This window comes from Scyliorhinus torazame, chromosome 8 (assembly GCF_047496885.1).
Source record: "Scyliorhinus torazame isolate Kashiwa2021f chromosome 8, sScyTor2.1, whole genome shotgun sequence".
Classification (NCBI taxonomy): domain Eukaryota; kingdom Metazoa; phylum Chordata; class Chondrichthyes; order Carcharhiniformes; family Scyliorhinidae; genus Scyliorhinus; species Scyliorhinus torazame.
In genome coordinates this window covers 77922863-77948004 of record NC_092714.1, presented here as the reverse complement: position 1 = coordinate 77948004, position 25142 = coordinate 77922863, and the positions used below count along the sequence as shown (strand labels likewise).

The 25142-nt window shown below is 43.1% G+C and overlaps 1 protein-coding gene across 2 annotated transcripts in view; it reads left to right on the top strand.

Annotated features, from left to right (window-relative positions):
• Positions 1-25142, top strand: part of usp9 (ubiquitin specific peptidase 9) — a 442510-nt gene that overhangs the window by 270136 nt on the left and 147232 nt on the right. For both annotated transcript variants that reach the window (XM_072513863.1, XM_072513864.1), the window contains exons 25-28: positions 6361-6486; positions 9208-9374; positions 16277-16385; positions 20300-20446. In XM_072513863.1, the coding sequence (XP_072369964.1) occupies positions 6361-6486; positions 9208-9374; positions 16277-16385; positions 20300-20446 (549 nt within the window). The remainder of the gene's footprint in view (positions 1-6360; positions 6487-9207; positions 9375-16276; positions 16386-20299; positions 20447-25142) is intronic.

Here is a 25142-nt window from a genome sequence, read left to right as displayed (position 1 = left end):
GGCCTCCTTTGCTGAATCCAATAAAGCGACTGAAAAAATATTTCGAGCCAGATTGTTGTGGTTTAGCAGTTAAAAGTGCATGATTAGCAATCCAGCCAAGGGCTTAAATTTATGTGTTAGCACCAGAGATAAAATGACCATGAAAGCTGTCCAATAGCCCCATTCATAAATGTTCTTCAGGGAAGGGGAATCTTTTGGAGATGGGTAGAATATGCTTAGCTGAAAGGGTTGCTAGGTTGCTACACTTGCCAAGAACCTCCTTCCCGTCCACCTTGTTGCTCCCAGGTCTTATTCATTGTATTCTGCCAGTGAATTGAGTATCATTGCCCCTTTCCACATCTCCCTTCAGCATGTCTGCTCATTTACAAAAGACCCCTCTGTGAGCTTTTTGTAAATGGTCATGTTGACATTCTGGCCTTGATGGTGACGTGGTTGATGGACAGTTGCACTTTTTCCCTTAATAAAGATCCTCTTCTTGGCTGTACTTTCTGCCAATTAGTTGCTGAAATTGTGATGTGGTGTCACCCTCACCTCTGAATCCTCTGGCAACATTTCATCCTGCGAGCATCTCGTCTTCCACCTTACACCTCCCTCTTAAAATTCTTGTTTTGTACTGCCCACCCAAGTATCTCACTCTTATTGAGATACCTTTCTGCTTTCCTCCCTTTGTTACGGACGCTTGGTCAGCACTCAACAATGGCTAAGATACTGAACCAGTCGTGTAATGTTTTAAGACTGTGCATAAAATATACATTTGTTCTGTGAGTGATAATATAAGAAATTAGGCAGTTATTTTATGAACAAAACTAAGAAAACAATAATTAAACTTTAAAACGTAACAGTTCTAACACTAACAGATTATATGCAGTTCCTTAACTTTAGCACACGAGGCATTAAAATGCAGCTCCCATTCCACTTAGACATCAGGCAAAGGCCGCACTTTCATTTAGGAAGCAATCTTTCTTCTGTTAAGACGTGTCTTTCAGGATCCTTTTACAAAGCTTTCTCTCCAAGTGGCTGCTTACATCTTTAAGCTAGCAGGCATCATGACTTGACTGGCTGTTTTCCACAGCCTTCTGCTTCCATGTTTCCTGACCTGTCTCCTTGGCTGCCCATCTGCTTCTGCCTATGTCCTAAAAGGATTTCCCTCTCTTGCTCTCTAAGCTCCTCCCAGCCCTTCAACAAAGCTGCTCCTCCAACGTGGTCAAACATGAATCTATTCTTGTTATTTGGCTGATAGCCCATTCTCATTTACACAAAAGGCCAGAGATATGCTATTCAAAGAACAAAGAAAAGTACAGCACAGGAACAGGCCCTTTGGCCCTCCAAGCCTATGCCGACCATGCTGCCCGTCTAAACTAAAATCTTCTACAATTCCAGAATCCGTATCCCTCTATTCCCAGCCTATTCATGTATTTGTCAAGATGCCCCTTAAACGTCACTATCGTCCCTGCTTCCACCACCTCCCCTGGCAGTGAGTTCCAAGCACCTACTACCTTCTGTGTTTAAAAAAAAAAAAAAAAAAATTTACCTCGTACATCTCCTCTAAACCTTGCCCCTCGCACCTTAAACCTATGCCCCCTAGTAATTGACCCCTCTACCCTGGGAAAACCCTTGTATCCACCTACCTTCCATTTATAGACCATTAGATCATCAGGCTCTGTTAAAAGGAAAATAGCTGGTTATGCAGGAATGTTCCGAAAGTCTTTGGTGAATCACCTTTTCCATTCCCTAATGTGTTTAAGTCTGAATGGGAGCATGTGACTCAGTATGGGTGTATCCCATTGCATTTGGGCTCTCAGCATTTTCCTTCAATATGTTTAAACCTTTAAATTGTCTGATTAATTTTTGGACCCCATTTCTGAACCCAAATTTTTAATGTCTCCCTATCATTTTTTTTTAAATTTAGACTACCCGATTATTTTTTTCCAATTAGGGGGCAATTTGGTATGGCCATTTCACCTACCCTGCACACCTTTGGATTGTGGGGGTGAAACCCATGCAGACACGGAGAGAATATGCAAACTCCACACACACTGACCCGGGGCCGGGATCGAACCCGGGTCCTCGGTGCCGTAGGCAGCAGTGCTAACCACTGCGCCACCGTTGCACCCTCCTCCCTATCATGATGGCTTGTACCAAATGACTTAATTTTTGGTAATTTCAACCTTTTTTTTTTTTTGCTTGCTGCTCAGTGTGAAATCATTCTCTACATATTACACAAAGCATTATTGGGCCCCGCCCTCCATCTCAAGCTATGCAGTATTCGCAGATCAACAAGAAAAATAAAGGGAGCATGTAGCTTCTCTTCATTCATCTTCGTGCCTACACCATCACCTCTAACAGTCAGTACAAGCATCTCGTGAACATTTTGTTGGAAGATAGAGGCAAATGTTGAACTGTCTCTTCTACTCCCTTTCCTCCTTCAGCCCATCTGGCCTGACATGCCTGAAAGTGTCTTCCCCCACCCCCGCTCTAACTCTGAATTTGCATCTTTATCTAGCTTTGTTCTATTTCTCCTTGTATCGTCTTCCAGCTCATCTTACCAATGAGACTATTTCTACTTGACCTGCTGACCACCCAACTTCCATTTCCGGCTTAAATATAAACCAAGAAATTCTACTCCTGTGTAAGCCAGGATTAATAATTCCTTCTCCAATACTCCAAACTTCAAAAAGCCATCTCTTGATCCCACAGTTCTTGTAAACTATGACCTCCATTTCCTTTCCAAAGCCTTGGATACTTTTGCCTATTTTTCTGCCTGTTTGGATCCTTCTGTGATAAACGTAAGCTATTTTTCCTTGTCCTTTATAACCTGATAACAGTTGACCTGATTAACCTGCACACACATGCTCCAAACACTTTCATCCAGCTGGGTGCACTGCATTTACCTGGATCCAGTCTTACCTATACAGCCACAACCAGAGAGCTCCCTACAATGGCTTCTCTGCCTGCGCTACCTCTGGTGTCACCCAAGAATCTAACTTTAGTTCCCCTCCTATTTCTCATCTACATGCTGCTCCTTGGCAGCAACATCTGAGAAGACACATGTACGCTGATACCCAATTCTACCTCCTCTCTACCGTTGATGCCTCCCGTGTCGAACTATCAAACTGTTTCCTGACGTCCAATACCGGGTGAGCAAAATGCATCTCCAGCTAAATATTGGACAGACAGAAGTCATTTTGTTTGGTTGCCATAGCAAAACTGCATTCTTTAGCCACCCACTCCATTCTTCTTCCTGCCAACCATACTGTAAGTTGAGCTTCCTACCAATTAGCTACATGATCACTAAGGCTGCCTATAAACACCTCTAATATTGTCTGACTCTGCCTTTGCTTCATCTGAACTGCTGCTGAAACCCTATGACTTCTTAGTTGTGAGATCTGGCTATTCCAATGCACTCCATGTCTGGCCTCAGTAGTTGTACGTCCTCAAACTTGAGGGTATTCAAAACTGCTGCGCATGCTCCAATTTGTTCTAAATCTCACTAACCATTCTATCCTGTGCTTTTTGACTTACGTCAGCTCCTGGTTTAACTGCCGCAATTTTTAGAATTATCAGTCTTGTTTGCAAATTCCTACATGGCTTCCATTCTCCAGTATCTGTAATCTACTTCCGATCGTAATGCCATAAGATCCTTGCACTCTGCTGATTAGGTCTCTTGAATATTCTCTATCTTTAAATACACCACCATTGACAATTGCCTTGAACTGCCAATGCCCCATGTTCTAGAATTCCTCCCCTATACATGCACAGCTTTCTTGGGTCCCTTTCCACCTTTTATGATGCTCCTTAAAGCCTGCCTCTTTTATTAAGTTTATGATAATTTGCCCTAATCTCTGTGGCTCGGTGGTTATATAAACGAAGGTAATTTTTGTTAAATTGTAAATGATTTAATGACTAGGGCGGTGATGGTTTATTTTTCACCAATCAATTGATTGTATTGGAAGGGATGAATGCCAATTTTAGGATGTGATTGTAGAGCTGTTTCGCTTTTCTAAAATGATATAAATAAACTTTGCCTCCACTACACAAGTACGACTTTGTCAACAGATGTAAACAAAAGCCAAGTTATAACATAGGAGAATAATGACTAACAAGTAGAGCAAATAGTACATTCAAGAACAGTAACAGAAGAAAAGAAAGGGCAAAAAATAAAGAATGTTTCAGGTGCATGGAGTGGAGTGTCTGTTGTCATTCACCAATTAGATGAATTGGTTGAAAATATGTTGGAAGGAAAGTAAAAGAATAAGACACACTTTGAGATCTAGTATTTGGAAGAATCATCAACCAAAATTGGTTGGACCAAAGAAATTAGTTTATATGGAACATTTTGGGGTATCTTAAGGTGATGCACAAAGTATCTTTGCCTAAATATAGCTATATCTCTGATTAGATAAATAATACTCCCCCTTTTTTATTCTTCGCTGCAGTGTTCCGTTGGGTTTTTTGTGCAAATCCTAAAAATCTGGTCCTTTTCGAAGCATTAAGTATATTTCGAGCAATAATACCTATGAGATACTTCACTCTGATGGCTTGGAATTTTTTCAGCTTTTTTTGTTGCCTCCATGATTAATCTAAGGTTAATAAATATACGCAGTTAATGCTATTCAAATGCTGTTACTGAGATTTCTATTGCTTTTTTCCCTCCAATTTTCTTCATTCCCCCTCTCCTGCAGGCATTAACACATGCTGAGGTATGGTTCTGGAAACTCTGTAACCTTGCTTCAATGCTCATTCTTCACATGAGTTTAGATAGTGCTGTCAGACTAATTGACCTTAGAGGACATCTCAGCTGACTAATCCTGTCCTCTTCTGACATATCCTTTGCACGTTTTCCAGCAAGAGATTGCTATGGGTAGTAATCAGAAGCAGGAACTGTGCGCAGGTCTCCTCCTCCTTCTCTAGACTGAGGTGCTGAGACCAACTGTAGTGCCCTTACTGCCCCTGTTTATCAGCTAACTCGGCATAGACTGGGACCTTCCTGATCTGTCTGGCTGAATGCCATGACAAGGTAGTGTACTTACCTAAATCTTTTAATTTTTAAAAATTTAATTTTTGACAGTGTGGTTCTCCTATGCTTTCTTTAAAGGAAGCAAAACATGTGTTTTGGGCTTTCAAATTGGCTCAGTTGTTAAATGTATAGAATTTAGTGATTATTGAGATGGACAGACCAGAAAGGTCACTGGTCTATTTAGTTAGCTGATCTTAAATGGAGCTGTAGTTGACCTGCTGTGTGGTGGTTTTAGCAACCCTTAATGTTGAAAAAAAAAATCAGTGTTTCTGCTCCTGTTGCCATCTAGTGACCATTTATAGAAGTTTTTAAATCAGTTCAAATGGACTAAGCTAAATGTCAAAATTATGGGGAACCTGAGCTCAACCATCACTTTTTTTAAAAATGTTTTTTTATTAAGGGGCAATTTAGTATGGCCAATCCACCTACTCTGCACATCTTTGGGTTGTGGGGGTGAGATTCCATGGGAAGAATGTGCAAACTCCACACAGTCAACCATCACTCTTGATGAGAAATACATTTAGATCGATAGCCTTAAAAGGTGGGATCCACAATTTTAAATACCAAGTACATTACAAACCTTGTGATGCTGTTGTTGGTGTTAAAATTGATGGGTATTATTTCATGATCTGTGCATAATCAAATAATGAAGCTGATTGAAGAAGACCTAGTTCAGATAAAGAGAGAAAGTGTTTGTAATATTATGTAGCAAAATAAACTACTCTGAAAATAACTGACAAAGCAAACAAAAGAGGCCCAACATGTAGCTATCAGGCAGCTAAAATTTAGTTTTTTTTTAAAGATTTGTTTTGTCAATTTTACTTGCTAATGATAGGGTGTTAATTTGGTTTCTGGGATGTGGTTTTGAATCTTACGAAATATTGAAATTGTGGATAGTGTGTGGTTCATACATCATGTTTCCATGTCCTGTATATTTGAAACCCACAGTTTGGGAAGTCTTGACCCTATTCCCACTAGGTATCAGCTCCAACGCACAAGTTTCCCTAAATATGGCATTGAATTGGCAACAATTTTGATGTTCGGTCAGTGTGGTCCACACACCTGTGATAGGCTAATTGACAGTTCTTTATAAAGCAGGAGAGCATTATACTTTGCCACTTGATGCTGAGTATTCTAAATGGTGATATATTGAAGTTCCCATCAATGCCTTTTACTATGAACAGTAAGTGGAATGACCAGACTTGTAGTATGGAATAAATTCTTGGATACTTTTTCGAGTTTCCCTTGATATTTATTATACTTTATATGGCATATTCAATATTGCATTGTGTAAACCAATTTTTGTTTCATAATTCAGTCAATTTTGCTGTTTTCTTTTCAAGGCTTCAAAATATATCCCAGACATTTGTGTTATTAAAGCAGTGCAGAAGATTATCTGGGCCTCGGGTTGTGGTTCAATACAGCTTGTGTTCAGTTCAAGTGAAGATGTTAGCAAGATCTATGAAAAAGTAAGTTCATTATACAATTTTGTTTTTTGAAGAATTCACTCCTGTTAAGTATCCACTGGAAATGCTATGCCATAGATAATTGATTTATGTGAATTTCTTGGAAGCTTCTCTGTTGCTGTAACTTGTGAAATCATATTTATGCATGTAAACCGACTTTCTGCAGAAGTTAGTGGTGTATTTGGAGAAACTCCAAAGAAGGTCACCCCTTATATTTTTTGGTTGCAAGTGTACATGTTCACCTTCAAGCTGAACTCTGGTTTATAACACCTTTATCTACTGACTGCATCAAGAATCTTAAACTTTATTTCTTTTAAACAGATGCAATTTCTTTACTTTCCTTCAACACTTAATTTATTGAATGTTCTTTGTTCACTGGTAAAGCTGGACTTTAATACCAATGCTATTGTACATTGCATTGTACATTTACTTGGTCTACCCACTGAATTGTTTAGGTACAGCTTTGGTGAGTGGCTATTTATAAGCACCTGTTGTGTGATTCCAGTTGTTATTTTTATAGATATACAGAAGAAAACTATGAATAGATTTCAAATTGAGAAAAGTCATCAGTCTTCAATTTGACCAACAATGGAGTAGAGAAAACTAGTGAAACTCTTCAAGTGGATCAGAGATGCCTTGGGAGAAGAGATGAGCAAGGCAGCCAGATATTCATGCTGGTAGTCATAGTGTGGAAGACTCATTGAGTCTCCACTTAAGTTTGTAACATTTTTAGCTTGAGTTAGAAGTTTGAGCATTCCAGCTGAGCTCCAGGACTTGATCACATAATCTAGACAGCCATTTCAGTGCTATGCTGCATTGTTCGAGGTACCATCTTTTGGATGAAATGTGAAGCTGAGGTTTGAAAGAAACCTAGCTGTATAAGTTGCCTGACGTTTATACCAAACTTTGTCCCTCATTATACTTCTTTCCCCCCTCCCCCTCTTACCACCACGCCCCACCCACTTCAAGCTAAGTTTGAAGCAAAAGACGACAGTAAATATGGTTCAAGCTCCAGCAAGATGTATGCACAGCCACAAGTGAGGTGTGTGTGTGTGTGTGTGTGTGTGTGTGTGTGTGCGTGCGTGCGTGCAACCCCTGTATGCAGTGTTCGGGTAGTCTTCAGACTGTCTCCATTTGGGTCTGCAATGCAGGAAAAAGACTGATATAGCCGGCAAGTAATTACTCCAACTATCTATGCCACATAATTATTTGTTGTCATTCTTCATTTTATAATCTGTGGGTGGTAGGAGGAGGCATGAAGAAACTATAGGTTATTTATTTCAAATTCTAGAAGAGTCAGTGCAGATGGTTATTTTCCAAGTCCATTTTTACTTGCCTGGGATAATCGTCCCATTCACTGAGATGGTAATTTCCACCTCCAGTATCAGTGACATCAGCTGATAGAAGAGCTCTGTTAATGATCTAAAACTGGCTTGAAAGGGTATTAGCCCTTTGGCAAGAAGAGAAAGAAACATTTACAACAAAGTTAATTTAAATTTGGAGCTTGAAGAATATGTTGAGCAATTAAATGTTGCGGATGCATTTGTTCACTAAATTAGTCAATTAAACATTACATAGAAAATAATCTGGCAATGCAATAATGCTAGCATTTTAAAAATAAATTTAGACAACCCAATTCATTTTTTCCAATTAAGGGGCAATTTAGCGTGGCCAATCCACCTACCCTGTACATTTTTGGGTTGTGGTGGCGAAACCCACGCAAACACAGGGAGAATGTGCAAACTCCACATGGACAGTGACCCAGAGCCAGGATCGAACCTGGGACCTCAGCGCCGTGAGGCACCAGTGCTAACCACTGCGCCACCGTGCTGCCCAATAATGCTAACATCAGCTGCATTAAACATGTTGATCAACTATTGCTTGGGCTTTTTAACACAACCGATTGTTAAAAGATGTAGGATTATTAAGGCTAGAATGTGTACACCAAAACAAGTAATCTAACAAAAGTTATGAATGTATTTTATTTTTTAAATGGAGAGTACATCAAATGTTTGAATTTTTAACGAGCTAATAGGAAGAAAAATCCATAATTTTGGAAAAGTATTCACGTAATCAGTGTGCACTCAATTGTATTCCACTTAGTTAAAGGGAAATGGTGCTGAATACCATGGCAGCACGGTAGCATAGTGGTTAGCACATTTGCTTCACAGCTCCAGGGTCCCAGGTTCAATTCCCGACTGGGTCACTGTCTGTGCGGAGTCTGCATGTTGTGTGCGTGGGTTTCCTCCGGCTGCTCCGGTTTCCTCCCACAGTCCAAAGATGTGCAGGTTAGGCAGATTGGCCATGCTAAATTGCCCTTAGTGTTCAAAAGGATTGAGTGGGGTATAGGGTGGATATGTGGGCTTGAGTAGGGTTCTCTTTGTAAGGGCCGGTGCAGACTCGAATGCCCAAATGGCCTCCTGCACTGTAAATTCTATGATTCTATAAGATGTTTCCCCTGCTGAAATAACTTTAATTGTGATTGTTTCAGCACTGGAGTGGGCAGCACTCAGTATTTTATTTTCCTGCCACCTTGCTCATCCAGTGACCTTTATCAAGAAATATTGTGTGGGGGGGGGTGGGGTGCAGTTGAATTTGAGAGCACTATCTTGTCTTTTTAATTGAATATTATTTTTGAACTGTATGAAATATAGGAAATGTTGAATCTGCTGCTTTTTTCAGTTGTGGACTCTTGCCATAAATTGCATTTTTGTGTCATTGAAGACTAATGCAGGAAATGAACCAGATTCTGAAGATGAACATGTTTGCTGTGAAGCACTGGAGGTGATGACACTGTGCTTTGCACTGGTTCCAACAGCACTGGATACTCTCAGTAAAGAAAAGGCATGGCAGACCTTCATAATTGATTTGCTACTGCATTGTCACAGCAAGTAAGTAATTTTATTTATTTAGCGAAATACAAAGTCCCGAAGCAGCACGGTGGCATAGTGGGTAGCACTGTCGGTTCACAGCGCCAGGGACCCGGGTTCAATTCTGACCTTGGATGACTATGGAGTTTGCACTTTTCCCCCCTGTCTGCTTGGGTTTCCTCCGGGTCCTAGGTTTCCTCCCACAGACAACATTTGTGCAGTTTGGGTGGATTGGCTGTGATAAAATTGCCCCTCAGTGTCCAGAGTTGTGCAGGTTAGGCGGGGTTACGGGGATAGGGTGGGAAGAGGGCCTAGGTAGGGTGCTTTTTCAGAGGGTTGGTGCAGACTCGATGGGCTGAATGGCCTCCTACATTTTAAGGATTCTATGGTAAGCCAAGCAGTTTCCTCCAGCCCAGCTATGTTGAGTGAGGGTAGGCCTCCGCTGAGTCTTCTGTGATGTGGTGCATAGTTTACTCTCTCCCACAGGCACATAAGGGGCCGACACTAATGTCCCATTTGTGGAGGTTGACACTAATGCCCCAATGTGGAGGTTGGCCAAGCAGGGTCCGTGGCCGGTTCTGAGCCAGTTGAGGGTAGACAACTCTTTCCCTGGGAGGTTAAAACCAGGCAGCTGTTGGATTGGCTTTGAGATTAGGTACCTGTTTGTCATGTCCAATGATTCCCATTTAATAATAATCGCTTATTGTCACAAGTAGGCTTCAATGAAGTTACTGTGAAAAGCCCCTAGCCGCCACATTCCGGCGCCTGTTCGGGGAGGCTGAAACGAGAATTGAACCTGCGCTGCTGGTCTTGTTCTGCATTACAAGCCAGCTGTCTTAGCCCACTGTGTTAGACCAGCCTCTATATTTATTTATCCAAGTGGAATTTACGTTGAAGTCCCGTGTGGGAGGGTTTTTCCAGATTGGCCTCCTTATGGGAGTCGTACCTTGGGTAGGCTGAAGTGGCAGATGGGGGCATAGCCAACTTTTTCTATCATTTTGTGCGTTGTTGCAAGTCTGATTTGTGTGTGTGTGTGTGTCACTCCGAGTTGGAGTGGTGGTGATTTAACTTGCATTCATTCATTTGGATGTTAATCTCTTTATTGGCTTTTGCATTGTAAAGGTAAAATAAACTGGATATTGTTTATACGGGGCTTGGCTTGAGTCACCATGTGTTGCAATATTGTTCAAGTTTTGACATGTTCTTGTTTAGGCTCCGGTCCAAGATATCCAAGTCAGGTGCTTGAGTTGCGAAGCATATGCAGTCAGCATATATGGATTTTCAGACTGTAGTTTTTTGGAAGATTGTTTGTGTACAAGTTGAACAGGGTTGGAGCCAGTACTGAGCCTTGGGGGGCGTCCATTGGTTTGTCTTTTCCATGTCCATTTTGCCTGTCCAAGGTAAACTGAACCGTCGATTGTTCAACAATGTTCCAATATTTTTAGTCGACTGGGAGGAAGGCTGTGTGACAGCTTTAGGAGGAAGCCAGTCTGCCAAACTGTCATAGGCAGCTGTAAGATCAAGGAACACAGTACCTGTGTCATGGGAATGTCCCTTTAAGAAATGTGTTTATCAAATAGCGTCAGTGATGTCATTGTGTGGGTGGAGCTGGGCTGTTGTTCTGCCTTTTACTTTCGTTTTGAGCTGGGAGCTGTTTGTGGCTGTGTTTTGCTTTCGGTTTAGACAGCTGGGAGCTGCATTCAGACAAAGAAGGTTTATTTTGGTCTCTATGTTAAAAGGTGTCCAGATCACTTGATAATTTAAAAGGGATTGTCTGATTTATGGATGTTGTTACTTGAGTGAGTCAGTAAAGAGAAGTTATTAAGGGTTAAATATAGAGTACTGTACGTGTGTGGGGTGCAGTGTGTTTGTAGTTGATAAAAATGCTTATTGTGTGTTTATAAAATGTTAACTGAATTGGTAGAATAAACTTTGTTTTTGATTTAAAGTGCTTAAGGCCTCTGTCGCATAACACCTGAAGAGTAGGCCCTTGAGCTCCTCATAACCAAAATCTATAAACAGTTATAGGTCAGGTGAACTCCATTATATACTTTGGTGTTCTCTAAACCCTGGCCCATAACACCTGCCTTCATACTTTTCTGAAAGCCATTTTCAATGCAGGTGGTATGGGGCCAGTACCTGTTCCCCTGTGCTGCAGTCTTTGCAGAAACCAGCTTGGTCGACGCTAAAGACGTCGACAATTGCGCTGAAGGATGAAGCGTTCACAGATTTTATATGGGACCGACAGGCGAGAGATTGGATGGTAGCTAGCTGCAAGTATGGGGTCTTTTCCTGGTTTGGTATGGTGATGACTTTTACTGTCTGCCTGCCACTACTTTGGAATGGTTTTGGAATTTATGACCACCGTGTAAAAAAAGAGCTCGGGGGCCCCAGATGTTTCATAACCCCATATGTCATATCCTGCTGCCTTGCCACATTTCAAGCCCTGTGGTTCTGCAAACTTGAAGGGGGTGGGGCTGATGTCTTGTCTTTGTTTCTGATGGTGATGTCTTAGTTCACAGTGGATGTTTCTTTTGCCATTTTTGTCCAAGGATGTCTTAGCTATGGCAAGCAGGTGACTGGGAGGCATGGTTGGGAGTAACTGAGGGGCAGTTTTGAATGGGTGGCTTTTGGGCTTCTCCAAAGTGATGGATTAGGCTCAAGCACATCCTGCTGGAGTGTGTGACGGTGTGCGGCATTGAGGAACTCTATCAGATGGTCTCCTACCTCTGGGTCCCCTGATGCTTCATATTCCTTTATGAGGGCAGCACACTCCTCATTTAAGCATGGGGAATTGCCATGGAGGCTGCCTTGTTGATGGCACCACAGAGACGACTGTATGCTTCGTCAACAGTGATTATTCATAGTGGGATTGTTAAGATTCTGCGTTCCAAGGTTTCATTATCTTGTCCAATTGACTTTCCGGAAGTTGCATTGCATCTTATTGACACTGTTGACCACTGGAATGCACAGGCCTATGTGAACGATTAGAGGACGGCGTGGGCTGTGCAGGTAGTCATCTGAGACGAGGCTCTGTGGGAGGGGAGTCCCGTTAAGAGAACTGACCCAGAACAGGTCAGGGGAGTAATCCCTGTGCAATTTGGCTAAATGGAATATTTCTTGCGGTTTGGGGTTGTGTATCACATCTGGATGCCCACTCTTTATCCCCAGTCTGAATGGTGGCTGTTAAAGTCCCCCACATAGATGGCTTGGTGGGGGAGGGTGGGCAGAACGTCCTGCTCCCAGTTAATGCTTAGGGGCTTGTGGACATTGGCTATGTGGTGTTAATGGCAACTTGAAGTCAGTTAATAAGCATCATGTCTCTATTAACCTTTTGCCTCAAGTCCTGATATGAAGTCGATCTGTTTCTGTTTAGTCTTTGGGGAGGATGGGGATATATAGAAAAAGAAAGGGGCAGAATTAAACATTGGAAAACAAGTTAATAAATCAGTTCATGGGGCAGCACGGTGGCGCAGTGGTTAGCACAGCTGCCTCATGGCGCCAAGGTCCCAGGTTCGATCTCGGCTCTGGGTCACTAGCCGTGTGGAGTTTGCACATTCTCTCCATGTTTGCGTGGGTTTTGCCCCCACAACCCAAAGATGTGCAGGGTAGGTGGATTGGCCTCACTAAATTGTCCCTTAATAGGGAAAAAATGAATTGGGTACTCTTTTTTTTAAAAAAAATTTAAATAAATAAATCCGTCATGTTGCTGTTATGTAATTTTATCAACTTTTTTTTTGTTTAAATTTAGAGTACCCAATTCATTTTTTCCAATTAAGGGGGCAGTTTAGCATGGCCAATCCACCTAGCCTGCACATTTTTGGGTTGTGGGGGCGAAACCCACGCAAACACGGGGAGAATGTGCAAACTCCACACGGACAGTGACCCAGAGCCGGAATTGACCCTGGGACCTCGGTGCCGTGAGGTAGCAGGGCTAACCTTCTGCGCCACCATGCTGCCCCTTTATCAACTGTTTTAAGAGCATCATCAATAGAGACTGGAAGCTTCTCGCCTGCCTAAGCTGCCACATTGCAAAAGTACAAGAGGACCGTGAGGATGAAAAGTTCTAAAGTGTAGAAATGTGTGGGCATCAGTTTAAATGTTGAATTCAATAGCCAATATTGTGTGCTACCAGGAAAATAAGTTGTTTTTCATCCGTTTGAGAATTTTCAAATGTAGGTTTACTATCACCTTGCTATGATCTATTAATCATGATTTTCACAAAATTTGGACAGTGATTTCCTGACATCTGCCATTGAGCTGTTGTTTTCACCACAAATTTGTGCAATACATTTGGAAACTTAAATGAAATTATCATTTGTGCATGCTTCCAATTAATATAATTCCTGTTACTGAAGTTGGTGTGTGGGAGGATTTACTGGCCAATGTACTTGATCATCTTTGGAAAAAGCATTAGCTGATGGATAGGGCATTAATTTCTTCTGAATTGGGAATTGGATTCCCTAACTGACAGCTTCTCATTAGATTTTGATCCTTCTGAAGATAAACATGTTTGCTGTTGAATATTAAACTATTGCTTTGCATAGGTTCTGACCCCACACAATATACTTAGTAAATCAAAAGGCATGGCAGAATCCTGCAAACACAGAATTCTGGATCCCAGACATCAAACCTAAGAAAGACAGTGTGAAATGCCCATTTTAGTTAATTCTTTGTCTCCTTTTTCCTGTGTTCAGTTTAGCTGTTGTTACGGGCCTTAACAGCTCTAATCCCACTCCTCCCACTCCTGGTCACAATCATTAACACACTTCCATGCTTACTCCCCTTGCCCCTGAATTTAGTTAAGGGGATGGATACTGTTCTTCGCAGCTGAGAGTGAGAGTCCCGAAGGATGTGTTGCCTGCCCGTGTTGGTGTTAATAATGTGTCCTCAGAGCTGGAGAGGAACTTGGAGTGGGAGGGGAGTATATCCAGGTGTGGGAGGACATCCAGTAGTAGTGATTCATTTTTGTACAAATGATGTAGGTAGGACTTAGAAAGTGGTTCTACTGAGGCATCATGAGCAGCTGGAGATTAAATTAAAGAGCAGAACCATAAAGGATAATCTTTTTATTTGCTATCTGAGCCATGTGCAAATTAGCATTAGGTAAATAAGTTCAGAAAGTTGAATGGGTTGTTCAAAGATTGGTGTGTGGGAAATGGGTTTCAATTCATGGAGAACTGGGGCACCAGTACCAATGAAAAAGGGAACTGTAATATTGGGAACTAAGCCGACACTAGTGCACTGGCAAATTGTATAATTGGGGCTGTAAGGAGGGCTTGAAAGTGATAGGGACGTTTCATGTGAGGGAGATTTGGGAAGTTAGAGAAAAAGAACAAGGCAGTAATGCAGGATAACGATGGAGATAGAACATAGAACAATACAGCGCAGTACAGGCCCTTCGGCCCACGATGTTGCACCGAAACAAAAGCCATCTAACCTACACTATGCCATTATCATCCATATGTTTATCCAATAAACTTTTAAATGCCCTCAATGTTGGCGAGTTCACTACTGTAGCAGGTAGGGCATTCCACGGCCTCACTACTCTAGATAGAGATAACGATGACCAGAGTGTGACAGGAAGGCACAGAGTGTATAAACAAAAGAATGCACCAGCTAATAAGGTCAGAGTAGGGGAAAATGGTAAAATGTCGAATTAAAGGCTCTATGTGAATGCACACAGCATTTGTAACACGATAGATGAATTGATAGCACAAATGAGTACGATATGGTAGACATTACAGAAACATTGTTGCAAAGTGACCACAGCTGGGAACTGAATATTTAAGGATATTTGACCTTTTTGGAAGGACAGGAAGAAACCAAGATGGTGTGTCGGCTCTGTTAATAAAGGATGAGATCAGTACAGTGGTGATCAATGAATGATCTTGGTTCAGGAGGATCAAAGTCTAGAATCCATTTGGGTGGATGTTAGAAAAAACAATGAAAGAATGGTTGCTAGATGAGGTTGCTAGATGATAGGTACACTGAAGGACAGAGAATAAATCAATAAATAATGGATGTTTGGAATGGCAAGTTTTTATTTTGAGTATTCCATAGGTTTGTAATGTTTAAAAACAGTGGATATTTCTGTTTCTATTTTACTGCAGTGTATTTGTTCCAATCTTTATTTCATTCTCTGCAAAAGTTCTAAATAAATGAATGATGATTGGTTTTTATTTTCTGGGTTGCTGTCTGATAATTCTTCAACGTGGTGGGCTGCTTATCCTGCCTAATGGCATCACTGTTGCTGATCACCTGGCCACCTCTTAGACTGGGCACCAGATGGTACTAACATCAGGAAAGGAGAAATCCATACTACAGAGGTTGCTAGATCCTGGTGGGCAGTTTGTTTCAAAATTAGCAAGTGTCCGCACTTGGCTGCTGATGGCATAATCTAGACTAAAACCTTAATCCAGTGTTTGATCATATAAAACTAAAACGGTTAATTGCACTCATGAGGAATGGTGAGTTTTTGACGTGCTGTCTTCCGGATGAAATATTACACTGTGCTTCATTTGACTGTTGAGGTGGATGCAAAGGATCCCATAACATTTTTCTAATAAGAATGGGCGTTTTTAGCCAGAAATCATCCCCTAACGTGACCAAAACTTGAGGAACTGCTCATCAATCTTTGTGGTACCAGGTGCACAAATTGAAATATTTGGCTAAAATAAAGACTGCACTTTGCAGTTGTTGACTATGAAGCATTTTTGAGCATGAGGATATGACAGGTACTTTATAAATGTACTTTTGACATTTGGGAACAGTTAACTATATCCATTGTGCAAGGTCAACTTAAATGTGAGGAAAATGAAAGCTGAACAGAAAAATGTCAATGCGTTTTAATAAGTTAACTTGCAAAACATGCAATTATGCTGGCAGTTAAAACTAAAGGCTTGATACTTTTTCTTTTACAGAGCAGTTAGGCAAATGGCCCAAGAGCAGTTTTTCCTGATGGCTACCAGATGCTGTATGGGACATCGACCTCTACTGTTCTTCATTACTCTTCTCTTCACAGTATTAGCAGTAAGAATTTTTTCAAAACTTATTATAATACTGATTACACCAGGTTTAATTTTTTGAAGTTTAAGCTTGAGGTGACAAACCGGAATGAGTAATATAAAAACATCAATAAATCGAAGAACATTCTCCACATCTCACTGTTTACAGTTTGTACAAGTTTTCCCCCTTTTCACTCCTGCCCCCCGCGACAATTCCTCAAACATGGTCATGAGCAGTCCCCACTGTATCTCAAAGCCCTCCACTGATTCCCTCAATTCAAACTTAATCTTCTCCAGCCAGAGGAAGTTGTACAGGTCCCCTAGCCAGGCTGCCATCCCCGGCGGCGTTGTCGACCACCATTCCAGCAAAATCCTTCGCTGGGCAACTAGAGAGCGAAGACCACAACATCGACCTTCCTTCCCTCCATCAGCTCCAGCATTTCCAGTACCCCAAAAATCGTCACCTCAGAGACCGGCTCGTCTTCTACCTCCACGCTATTTGCTAGCGTCCCGAACGCCCCCTCCCATTGTCTCCCCAACTTCTCACAGCCCCAGAACATATGCGCGTGGTTCGTTGGTCCTCACCGACACTTCTCTCAGTCATCTGCCACCTCCTAGAAGAACCCACTCATCCTCGACTGAGTCATGTACACCCTGTTTACCACCTTAAACTGTATCAAACTCATCCTCACACAAGGTCAAATTCACCCTGCGCCTCACTCCACACTACCCATCCTATCTCTCCCCCCCCCCCCCCCCCCCCCCCCAACTATTCCTCCCATTTCTCCTTCATCCTCACCACCTGCACCCCCCCCCCCCCCCCCCAAGCTACCCGTATATGCCCCCGATTCTACTCTCTCCTTCCACGTCCGGGAGCAGCAGCCATTCCAATAAGGTATATTTCGGCAGCTTGGGAAACCATCTCCATACCTTTTGTGCAAAGTCCCTCACTTGTATGGACCTGAATTTGCTTCCTTTCCGTGCTCGACCTTCTCCCACAGCTGTTCCAGACATGCAAACCTCGCCTCCAAATATAAATCCCTCGCCCTCACCAGCCCCACCCCCCTGCACCTCCTAGACATGCCATCCGTCTCCCCCGACTTGAACCCGTGGTTAGCACACAGCTATGCTAGCACCGACAGCCCCTCTATCCTAAATTAGTTCAGCTGGTTCCACACCCTAATCGTGGACTGTACAACCGGGCTCTCAGTATACCTTCTCGGTGCCAGTGGTGGCACTGCCATCACCATGGCCCTCAGGCTGGACCCCCTACAGAACTCCTCCATCGTAATCCATTCTAACCCCACTCCTTTCCACCACCGCTTCACCTTCGCCGCCGAATAATAGTGCAGCAGATTCGGTAACGCCAACCCCTCTTTCTCTGTAGCAGGGCCCTCTTCACCCAAGGTACCTTCCCCGCCCATATAAACTCCGAAATCGCTGCTTCCAGTTTCCGGAAAAAGGCCATTGAAATCAAGATCGGGCGGGTCTGGAATACAAATAGGAACTTTTTTTTGACAGGACGTTAATTTTTTGCCACCTGGCCTGGACCCACATACTGAAACCGATCCTTGGTTACTCTAAATGGCAACACCCCCAAATTGGCTCCCTGACCCGCCTCATTCACCGGAAAAACCTTGCTTTTTACGACAATCAACTTATAACCCAAGAAGACACCGAACCTCTTTAATAAGCCCATAATTCTCCCCATACTCTCCAGGGTGTCTGATACGAACAGCAGCTGGTCGTCTGCATACAGCGACACCTGGTGTTCCGTATTCCCCCTCATAATCCCTTACCATTCTGCTGACCCCCCTAAAGGTCATCGCCAAATGCTCTACCACCAACGCAAACAGTAACAGCGGACAGCCCTGCCTCGTTCCCCTATGCAACCCGAAGCTCCGCGAACTCATCTTGTTTATCTGTACACTCGCCACTGGGGCCAGGTACAGCAGACAACCCATGCCACGAACTTTGGCCTGAACCCAAACCTTCCCAAACAGGTACCACCACCACCCGGTCGAAAGCCTTCTCCACATCCATGGAGACCACTCGTTCCTGTATCCGTCCCTTCGACAGGGTCATGATCACATTTAGTAGCTGCGTAATGTTACTGGAAAGTTGCTTACCCATCTCGAACCCCGTTTGGTCCTCTGCAATCACCCCTGGAACGCATTCTTCCATCCTCCCCACCGATAACTTAGCCAACACTTTCACATCGGTATTCAACAGTGACTTGAGCCTATACGACCCATACTCTAACGGGTCCTTCCCCTTCTTCAAAATTAGCGTGATCGTTGCTTGTGTCAGTGTCTCCGGCAGCTCCCCCTTCTCCAGCGCCTCGCTAAATGCCCCCAGTAAATGTGGTGCCAACTCCATCACAAACGCCTTGTAGAACTCTGCCGAGTAACCATCCGGCACTGGGGCCTTCCCTGACTTCATCCCTTTTATGCTATCTATCCATCACCTCTCTCCACCTGAAGGGCTCATCCAGCACCTGCCTCCCCGTCTCATCCAGCCATGGGAATTCTAGCCCGTCCAGAAACCGCCCCATGTCCCCTTCCTCACCTCCCGGATCGGCCCTATACAATTTCTCATGGTACTCCCTGAATGCCTCATTTATCTTCACCTGCTCTGACACTACCTCCCCTTTCCCTCTCCATACCATCAGGATTTCTCTAGACACCATCATCCAGCCCCCACACTACCCACATTTTCTGAACCCTGTTGTTCCAACTCCTCCGTCTCCCATCAACGTTAGGTTCTCCTCCAGCTTGTGGTCTCTAATAAAACCATTGGCCTCCTCTGGGGTTCCGAAATTGTACTCCTGGCCTTCAAAAGTCACAAACAGTTTCACTGGGTACAGCACCCCAAACTTGTCTGCTTTTGGTAAACAGCCGCTTTGGACTTGTTAAACCTGCATAGCTTTTCGCCAGCACCGCTCTAATGACCTGGTAGATTCAGACCCTGTTTCCCTCCCATTTGCAGTTCTGCTTCTCCCTGGCCCACCAGAGGATGATCTCCTTCTCCACAAACTTATGGAGCCTCACAATCACCGCCCGCGACAGCTCCCTTGCTCTCGGCTTCTGCCTTGGAGACCTGTGCGCTCTATCCACCTCTGGGGCCTTGTCCAGCACCCCCTCTGCCACCAGCCCCGCCAGCATCCTCGAGACTTATCTCGTAGCAACCATGCCTTCCACACCTTCAGGCAAGCCAACAATGCGCAGGTTCTGCATTCCAGATCTATTCTCCTGCTCCTCTACCTTGGCCCATAAGACTTGCAAAGGTCCCCCAGGAGCCCCACCTCCGCCTCCAATGCCACCACCTTATCACTGTGATCGGACATCACCCTCTCCATCTCCCGGATCTGCGACCACTGTGCCTCCAAGCGCTTCTCGACTCTCTCCAACAAGCCTTTCAAGGATGCTACCACTCCGATGGCCTTCAATCGATCTTCCTGCATCTCCTTTCATTACTGGCTGAACTCCTCTCTGATGAACGGCATCAGTTGCTCCATCAAGAGTTTACCAACATGCGACAACCCCTCCCCCCTCCACCATCTTTCCAATTGTTGCAGCACTACAGGTCACTTCCAGTTCCTTGGCCAGATAGTTAACCTTCTGTCGGGTCTGATGACCAGCAGACATGCCACCCCTGGGGGGAACGTCTCCTCTACACCTTCAGCTACGCTTTCCTGTCAAAATCCTCCCATTTTCGGGTAAAAAGAGCTCCAATCAACGCCATCGAGCCGGAGCTACCCTGTGTGCGACCACTCGTGCCATGACTGCCACCAGAAGCCCAGTGAATGCATTGTGAATTGTTCGCATTTTGAGTTTATTCAGCTTTTTTAATGCTATTGACTACATTTGGTTGAGTTACTTGTTTTCCTGGTTGAGTTACTTGTTTTCCTGGTTGAGTTACTTGTTTTCCTGCTGTCAGAGTACTGCAAGAGAGAGAGCAAAACATTCGGCAGACTACTTCACACTATTGAGGCATCTGCTTAACTACGCGTACAACAGTAACATTAACCTGCCCAATGCAGAAGTTCTGCTCAACAATGAAATTGACTGGCTCAAGAGGATTAGAGTAAGTAAAGTTCTGTAATTTAGAAAGTTCAATTTTGATCTTGAATAAAGTGAAGAGTTGTTGATATTTGCTCTATGTCAGCAGTGTGTAGAATCTTTTATTTTATAGGTATTTTGCACCTTACATCTGGTTAGTCCATCTTGTGCTTTTGCCCACCTAAAGCCTGGCCAATGAGTAACCTGCTCCCAGTTTATTATAAACACAAGGAGTGTCCCAGGTTTGAACGTCGAATCATGCTGCCTCCATGATTGAGAAATATGCACTTTTACCTTGTATTTACCCAAGTTCATAGGGCTGAGATGGAAAGTATTTTGTGCTGAGAATCAACGGTGCAGTATACTCACCTGTCAGTCAATTGGTAAGTTGCTTCCCCATTGTGATGCATAACATGGCAAAGATTGCATTTGTCTTGTGTCTCTATTATGTAGGTTGTGTCCACTACAAATATATGTTAATTGATGATCTATGTTCAAACTATACAAAGTGCTACATTTTCATTTCATGGTGCACAAAGTTGATATGGTTTGTTAAAATCTCCCATGGATAAATTAAATCCTTTCGAGTTGTACTAATTTACTGTATGTTGACATTTTCAAAATCATTCATATTCTCTTATTTGACTTCTAAAATATAATTGAACAAGAGAAAAATATTACTGAGGAATACTGCTATCTTTAACTGCTTTGTATTATGTGAAGTTATGTTAATAAGGTAATTTTTCCTCTTGACAGGACCTTCTCAGCCATGTCTTCCATGCTGGGGTTTGTTTCTTTTACAAGTTTTTTTTCCTGTATCTTTTTTTTGTTTTTGTTTTGGGAAGCCTTGTCAAGATTTTGCAAAGTTCTAGAAAATGTCAAATTATCAGCACCATTTTAACTTCATTGATACTAAATGCACCACAATGTCAGTCTGAAATAAAAACAAAATGCTGGAAGCATTCACCAGGTCTGGAAGTATATTGGGACAGAGAAACTGAGTTAATGTATTTCCGGGGTTATGGGGAGAAGGCAGGAAAATGGGGATGAGAAAATATCAGCCATGATTGAATGGCGGAGCAGACTTGATGGGCCAAGTGGCCTAATTCTGCTCCTATGTCTTACGGTCTAATGTTTCAGGTGTGAGGCATTTCATTTAGAACAGGGTTGAGCCTGTTGGACCCAATTTTGGTCTCTGTTGTCTCCGGTAGCTTTCAGATGATATCATTTCTGTTCTACCATCTGCATTGTATAAAGTGTTCCCACTTCATATCTGAAATACACATCACCTGTGTTTGTTCTGTTAGATGTTGCCATTTTTATTATTATATGAGCAGTATGTGTATTACTCATTGTAACTGATGGAGAATTGAATTGCTGGTCAGGATTTCAACCTTATACTTTCTTGTGTACGCAACTTCCAGCTCTATCCAATACACAATCAAGAATACTGTGTAGCCTTTGAAATTCCAAAAATAATTCTCTACAGCTCATTGTGTTGTGCCAGCCGTCATGACTCATTCATATAAAGACTGGGCAGATTAGTAAAACAATGAAACATACTCTGGCAATCATATAATGCTGGATTGCTTCCTTTACCCGCCCAAGTTCAAACTAACTTGGAGAGTAAATGAGAGGGTGACAGACACTGACTCTGAATTCTCCCATCAACACTTGGGTCCTATTGGGGCAGTTCAACGGTTAGCATTGCTGCCTCACAGCACCATGGACCTGGGTTTAATTCCAGCCTCGGGTGACTCTGTGTGGAGTTTGCGCGTTCTTACTGTATCTGTGTGGTTTTCCTCTGTGTGCTCCGGTTTCCTCCCACAGTCCAAAGATGTGCAGGTTAACTGGATTGGCCGTGTTAAATTGCCCCTTAGTGTCTGGATGTTAGGTGGAGTTACGAAGTTGCAGGGGAATGAATCTAGATAGGGTGCTCTTTCAGAGAGTCAGTGCAGACTCAATGGACCGAATGACCTCCTGCACTGTAGGGATTCTATGTATTTATTCAGGCAAATGATTTTCAGAAAGGCTCCTTAAGGGTAGTAATACTTATTTTTAAATTGGGGTACCCAATTATTTTTTTCCCAATTAAGGGGCAGTTTAGCGTGGCCAATCCACATAACCTGCATCTTTGGGTTGTGGGGGTGAAACCCATGCAGACATGGGGAGAATTTGCAAACAGAGTACACACAGTGACCCGGGCCAGGATCGAACCCGGGTCACAAGACCATAGGCAGCAGTGCGAACCACTGCACCACCATGCCGCCTAAGGGCTATAATACCAATATGAAGTCCGAATGCATCTGTGATGATAGGATAGTTGGGTTAATGTTTATAGCAAAAGTCACTGAATTGCCTTGTTCATGATACAGATACTGCTTGAGCTGAATGTTTCCAGCATTTCCTGCTGTTTAAATTTCCAGTATCTGCTGTATTTTGACCCCTTTGGTACAATTTTGCCTTATTGAACTTTACTTTTGCAGGTGTCCGGATTTGTTAACATAGTTGCCATAGTACTATGTCACAAATGCAATAGAATATAAGGAGTAGAATAACAAAACATAGAAAATAGGAGCTTGAGTAGGCCTTTCGGCCCTTAAAGCCTGCCCTTCTACTTAATATGATCATGGTCGATCCTCCATCTAAACATCTCATACTCCCGCGTTCTCCCTATACCTGTTAATGCTTTAGAGTCTAGAAATCTATCTAGTTCCTTCTTAAATATATTCAATGACTTGGACTCCACTGCTTTCTGTGGTAGACAGTTCCATGGTGCAGCACCCTCTGAGTGAAGAGATTTCTTCTCATCCTCATCCTAAATTGCTTACCTTACCCCCATATCCCGAGACTATGACCCCTAGTTCTGGGGACACCCCCCCTCTCAAATCAGAGGAAACAACATCCCTGCATCCAGTCTGTCTAGCCCCGTCAGAGTTTTATATGTTTCATTCGATCGCCTCTTATTCTAAGTTCCTGTGAATACAGGCCCAGTCGACCCAAAGCACAGCTCCAGAATATGAAAATACTTTGGTGTCCTGCAAAAATGTGCTGTGTGAGGCACCTTACACTGTAATTTGTTCTCCACAACTTGGCAAAGCAATTGGCCATAAAACTTTTACCCCTGTGACCAGCATCAACGGATAAAGTAAATAATCCATTAAAGACACAGTTTCATTTCTATCACATACCATTTGAATTACCTTGACATTGTGAATGGAAGGATTGAATACTGAGGTACCAGAGTGGTTTAGATCTTGATGCAGATCAGGATTTGATCATCATTTACCTGCAACAATGGGTTTTGCCATTAATGCAGTTTCAAGATACTCGAGCAGTCACTTAATTTCACTACAACATGGCCTCTTCCTTCACCCTCTGCCCCCCTCCTTGTTATACAATGATCCAATAGCATGTGTGCGGATTAATGTCACAAATTTGGGGCACATCCCACTATTCAGGGGAACGAGGCAGGGATGCCCCATGTCCCCTACTTGTGCTCGCGTTGGCGATTAAGCCCTTGGCTGTTGTGCTGAAGAGTTAAGAACATAAGAACTAGGAGCAGGAGTAGGCCATCTGGCCCCTCGAGCCTGCTCCGCCATTCAATGAGATCATGGCTGATCTTTTGTGCACTCAGCTCCACTTTCCTGCCCGAAAACCATAACCCTTAATCCCTTTATCCTTCAAAACACTATCTATCTTTATCTTAAAAACATTCAATGAAGGAGCCTCAACAGCTTCACTGGGCAAGGAGTTCCATAGATTCACAAACCTTTGGGTGAAAAAGTTCCTCCTAAGCTCAGTCCTGAATATATTTCCCCTTATTTTGAGGCTATGCCCCCTAGTTCTGCTTTCACCCGCCAGTGGAAACAACCTGCCCGCATCTATCCTATCTATTCCCTTCATAATTTTATATGTTTCTATAAGATCCTCCCGCATCCTTCTAAATTCCAACGGGTACAGTCCCAGTCTACTCAATCTCTCCTCGTAATCCAACCCCTTCTGCTCTGGGATTAACCGCGTGAATCTCCTCTGCACAACCTCCAGCGCCAGTACGTCCTTTCTCAGGTAAGGAGACCAAAACTGAACACACTGCTCCAGGTGTGGCCTCACTAACACCTTATACAATTGCAACATAACCTCCCTAGTCTTAAACTCCATCCCTCTAGCAATGAAGGACAATCATCTCAAGGTCCTCACCTGTCATAGCCTCATTTCCATCAGTCACTGGCATATTGTTTGTGTCTTCCACTGTGAAGACCGACCCAAAAAACCTGTTCAGTTCCTCAGCCATTTCCTCATCTCCCATTATTAAATCTCCCTTCTCAGCCTCTAAAGGACCAATATTTACCTTAGCCACTCTTTTTTTGTTTTATGTATTTGTAGAAACTTTTACTACTGTTTTTATATTCTGAGCAAGTTTACTCTCATAATCTAATCTTACTCTTCTTACGCTTTTTTAGTAGCTTTCTGGTGGCCCTCTAAAGATTTCCCAGTCCTCTAGTCTCCCACTAATCTTTGCCACTTTGTATGCTTTTTCCTTCAATTTGATACTCTCCCTTATTTCCTCAGATATCCACAGTCGATTTTCCCTCTTTCTAGCGCCCTTTTTGTTCGTCTAAGACTTTGCTGAGCACTGTGAACAATCGCTTGGAAGGTTCTCCACTATTCCTCAACTGTTTCACCATAACGTCTTTGCTCCCAGTCTACCTTAGCTAGCT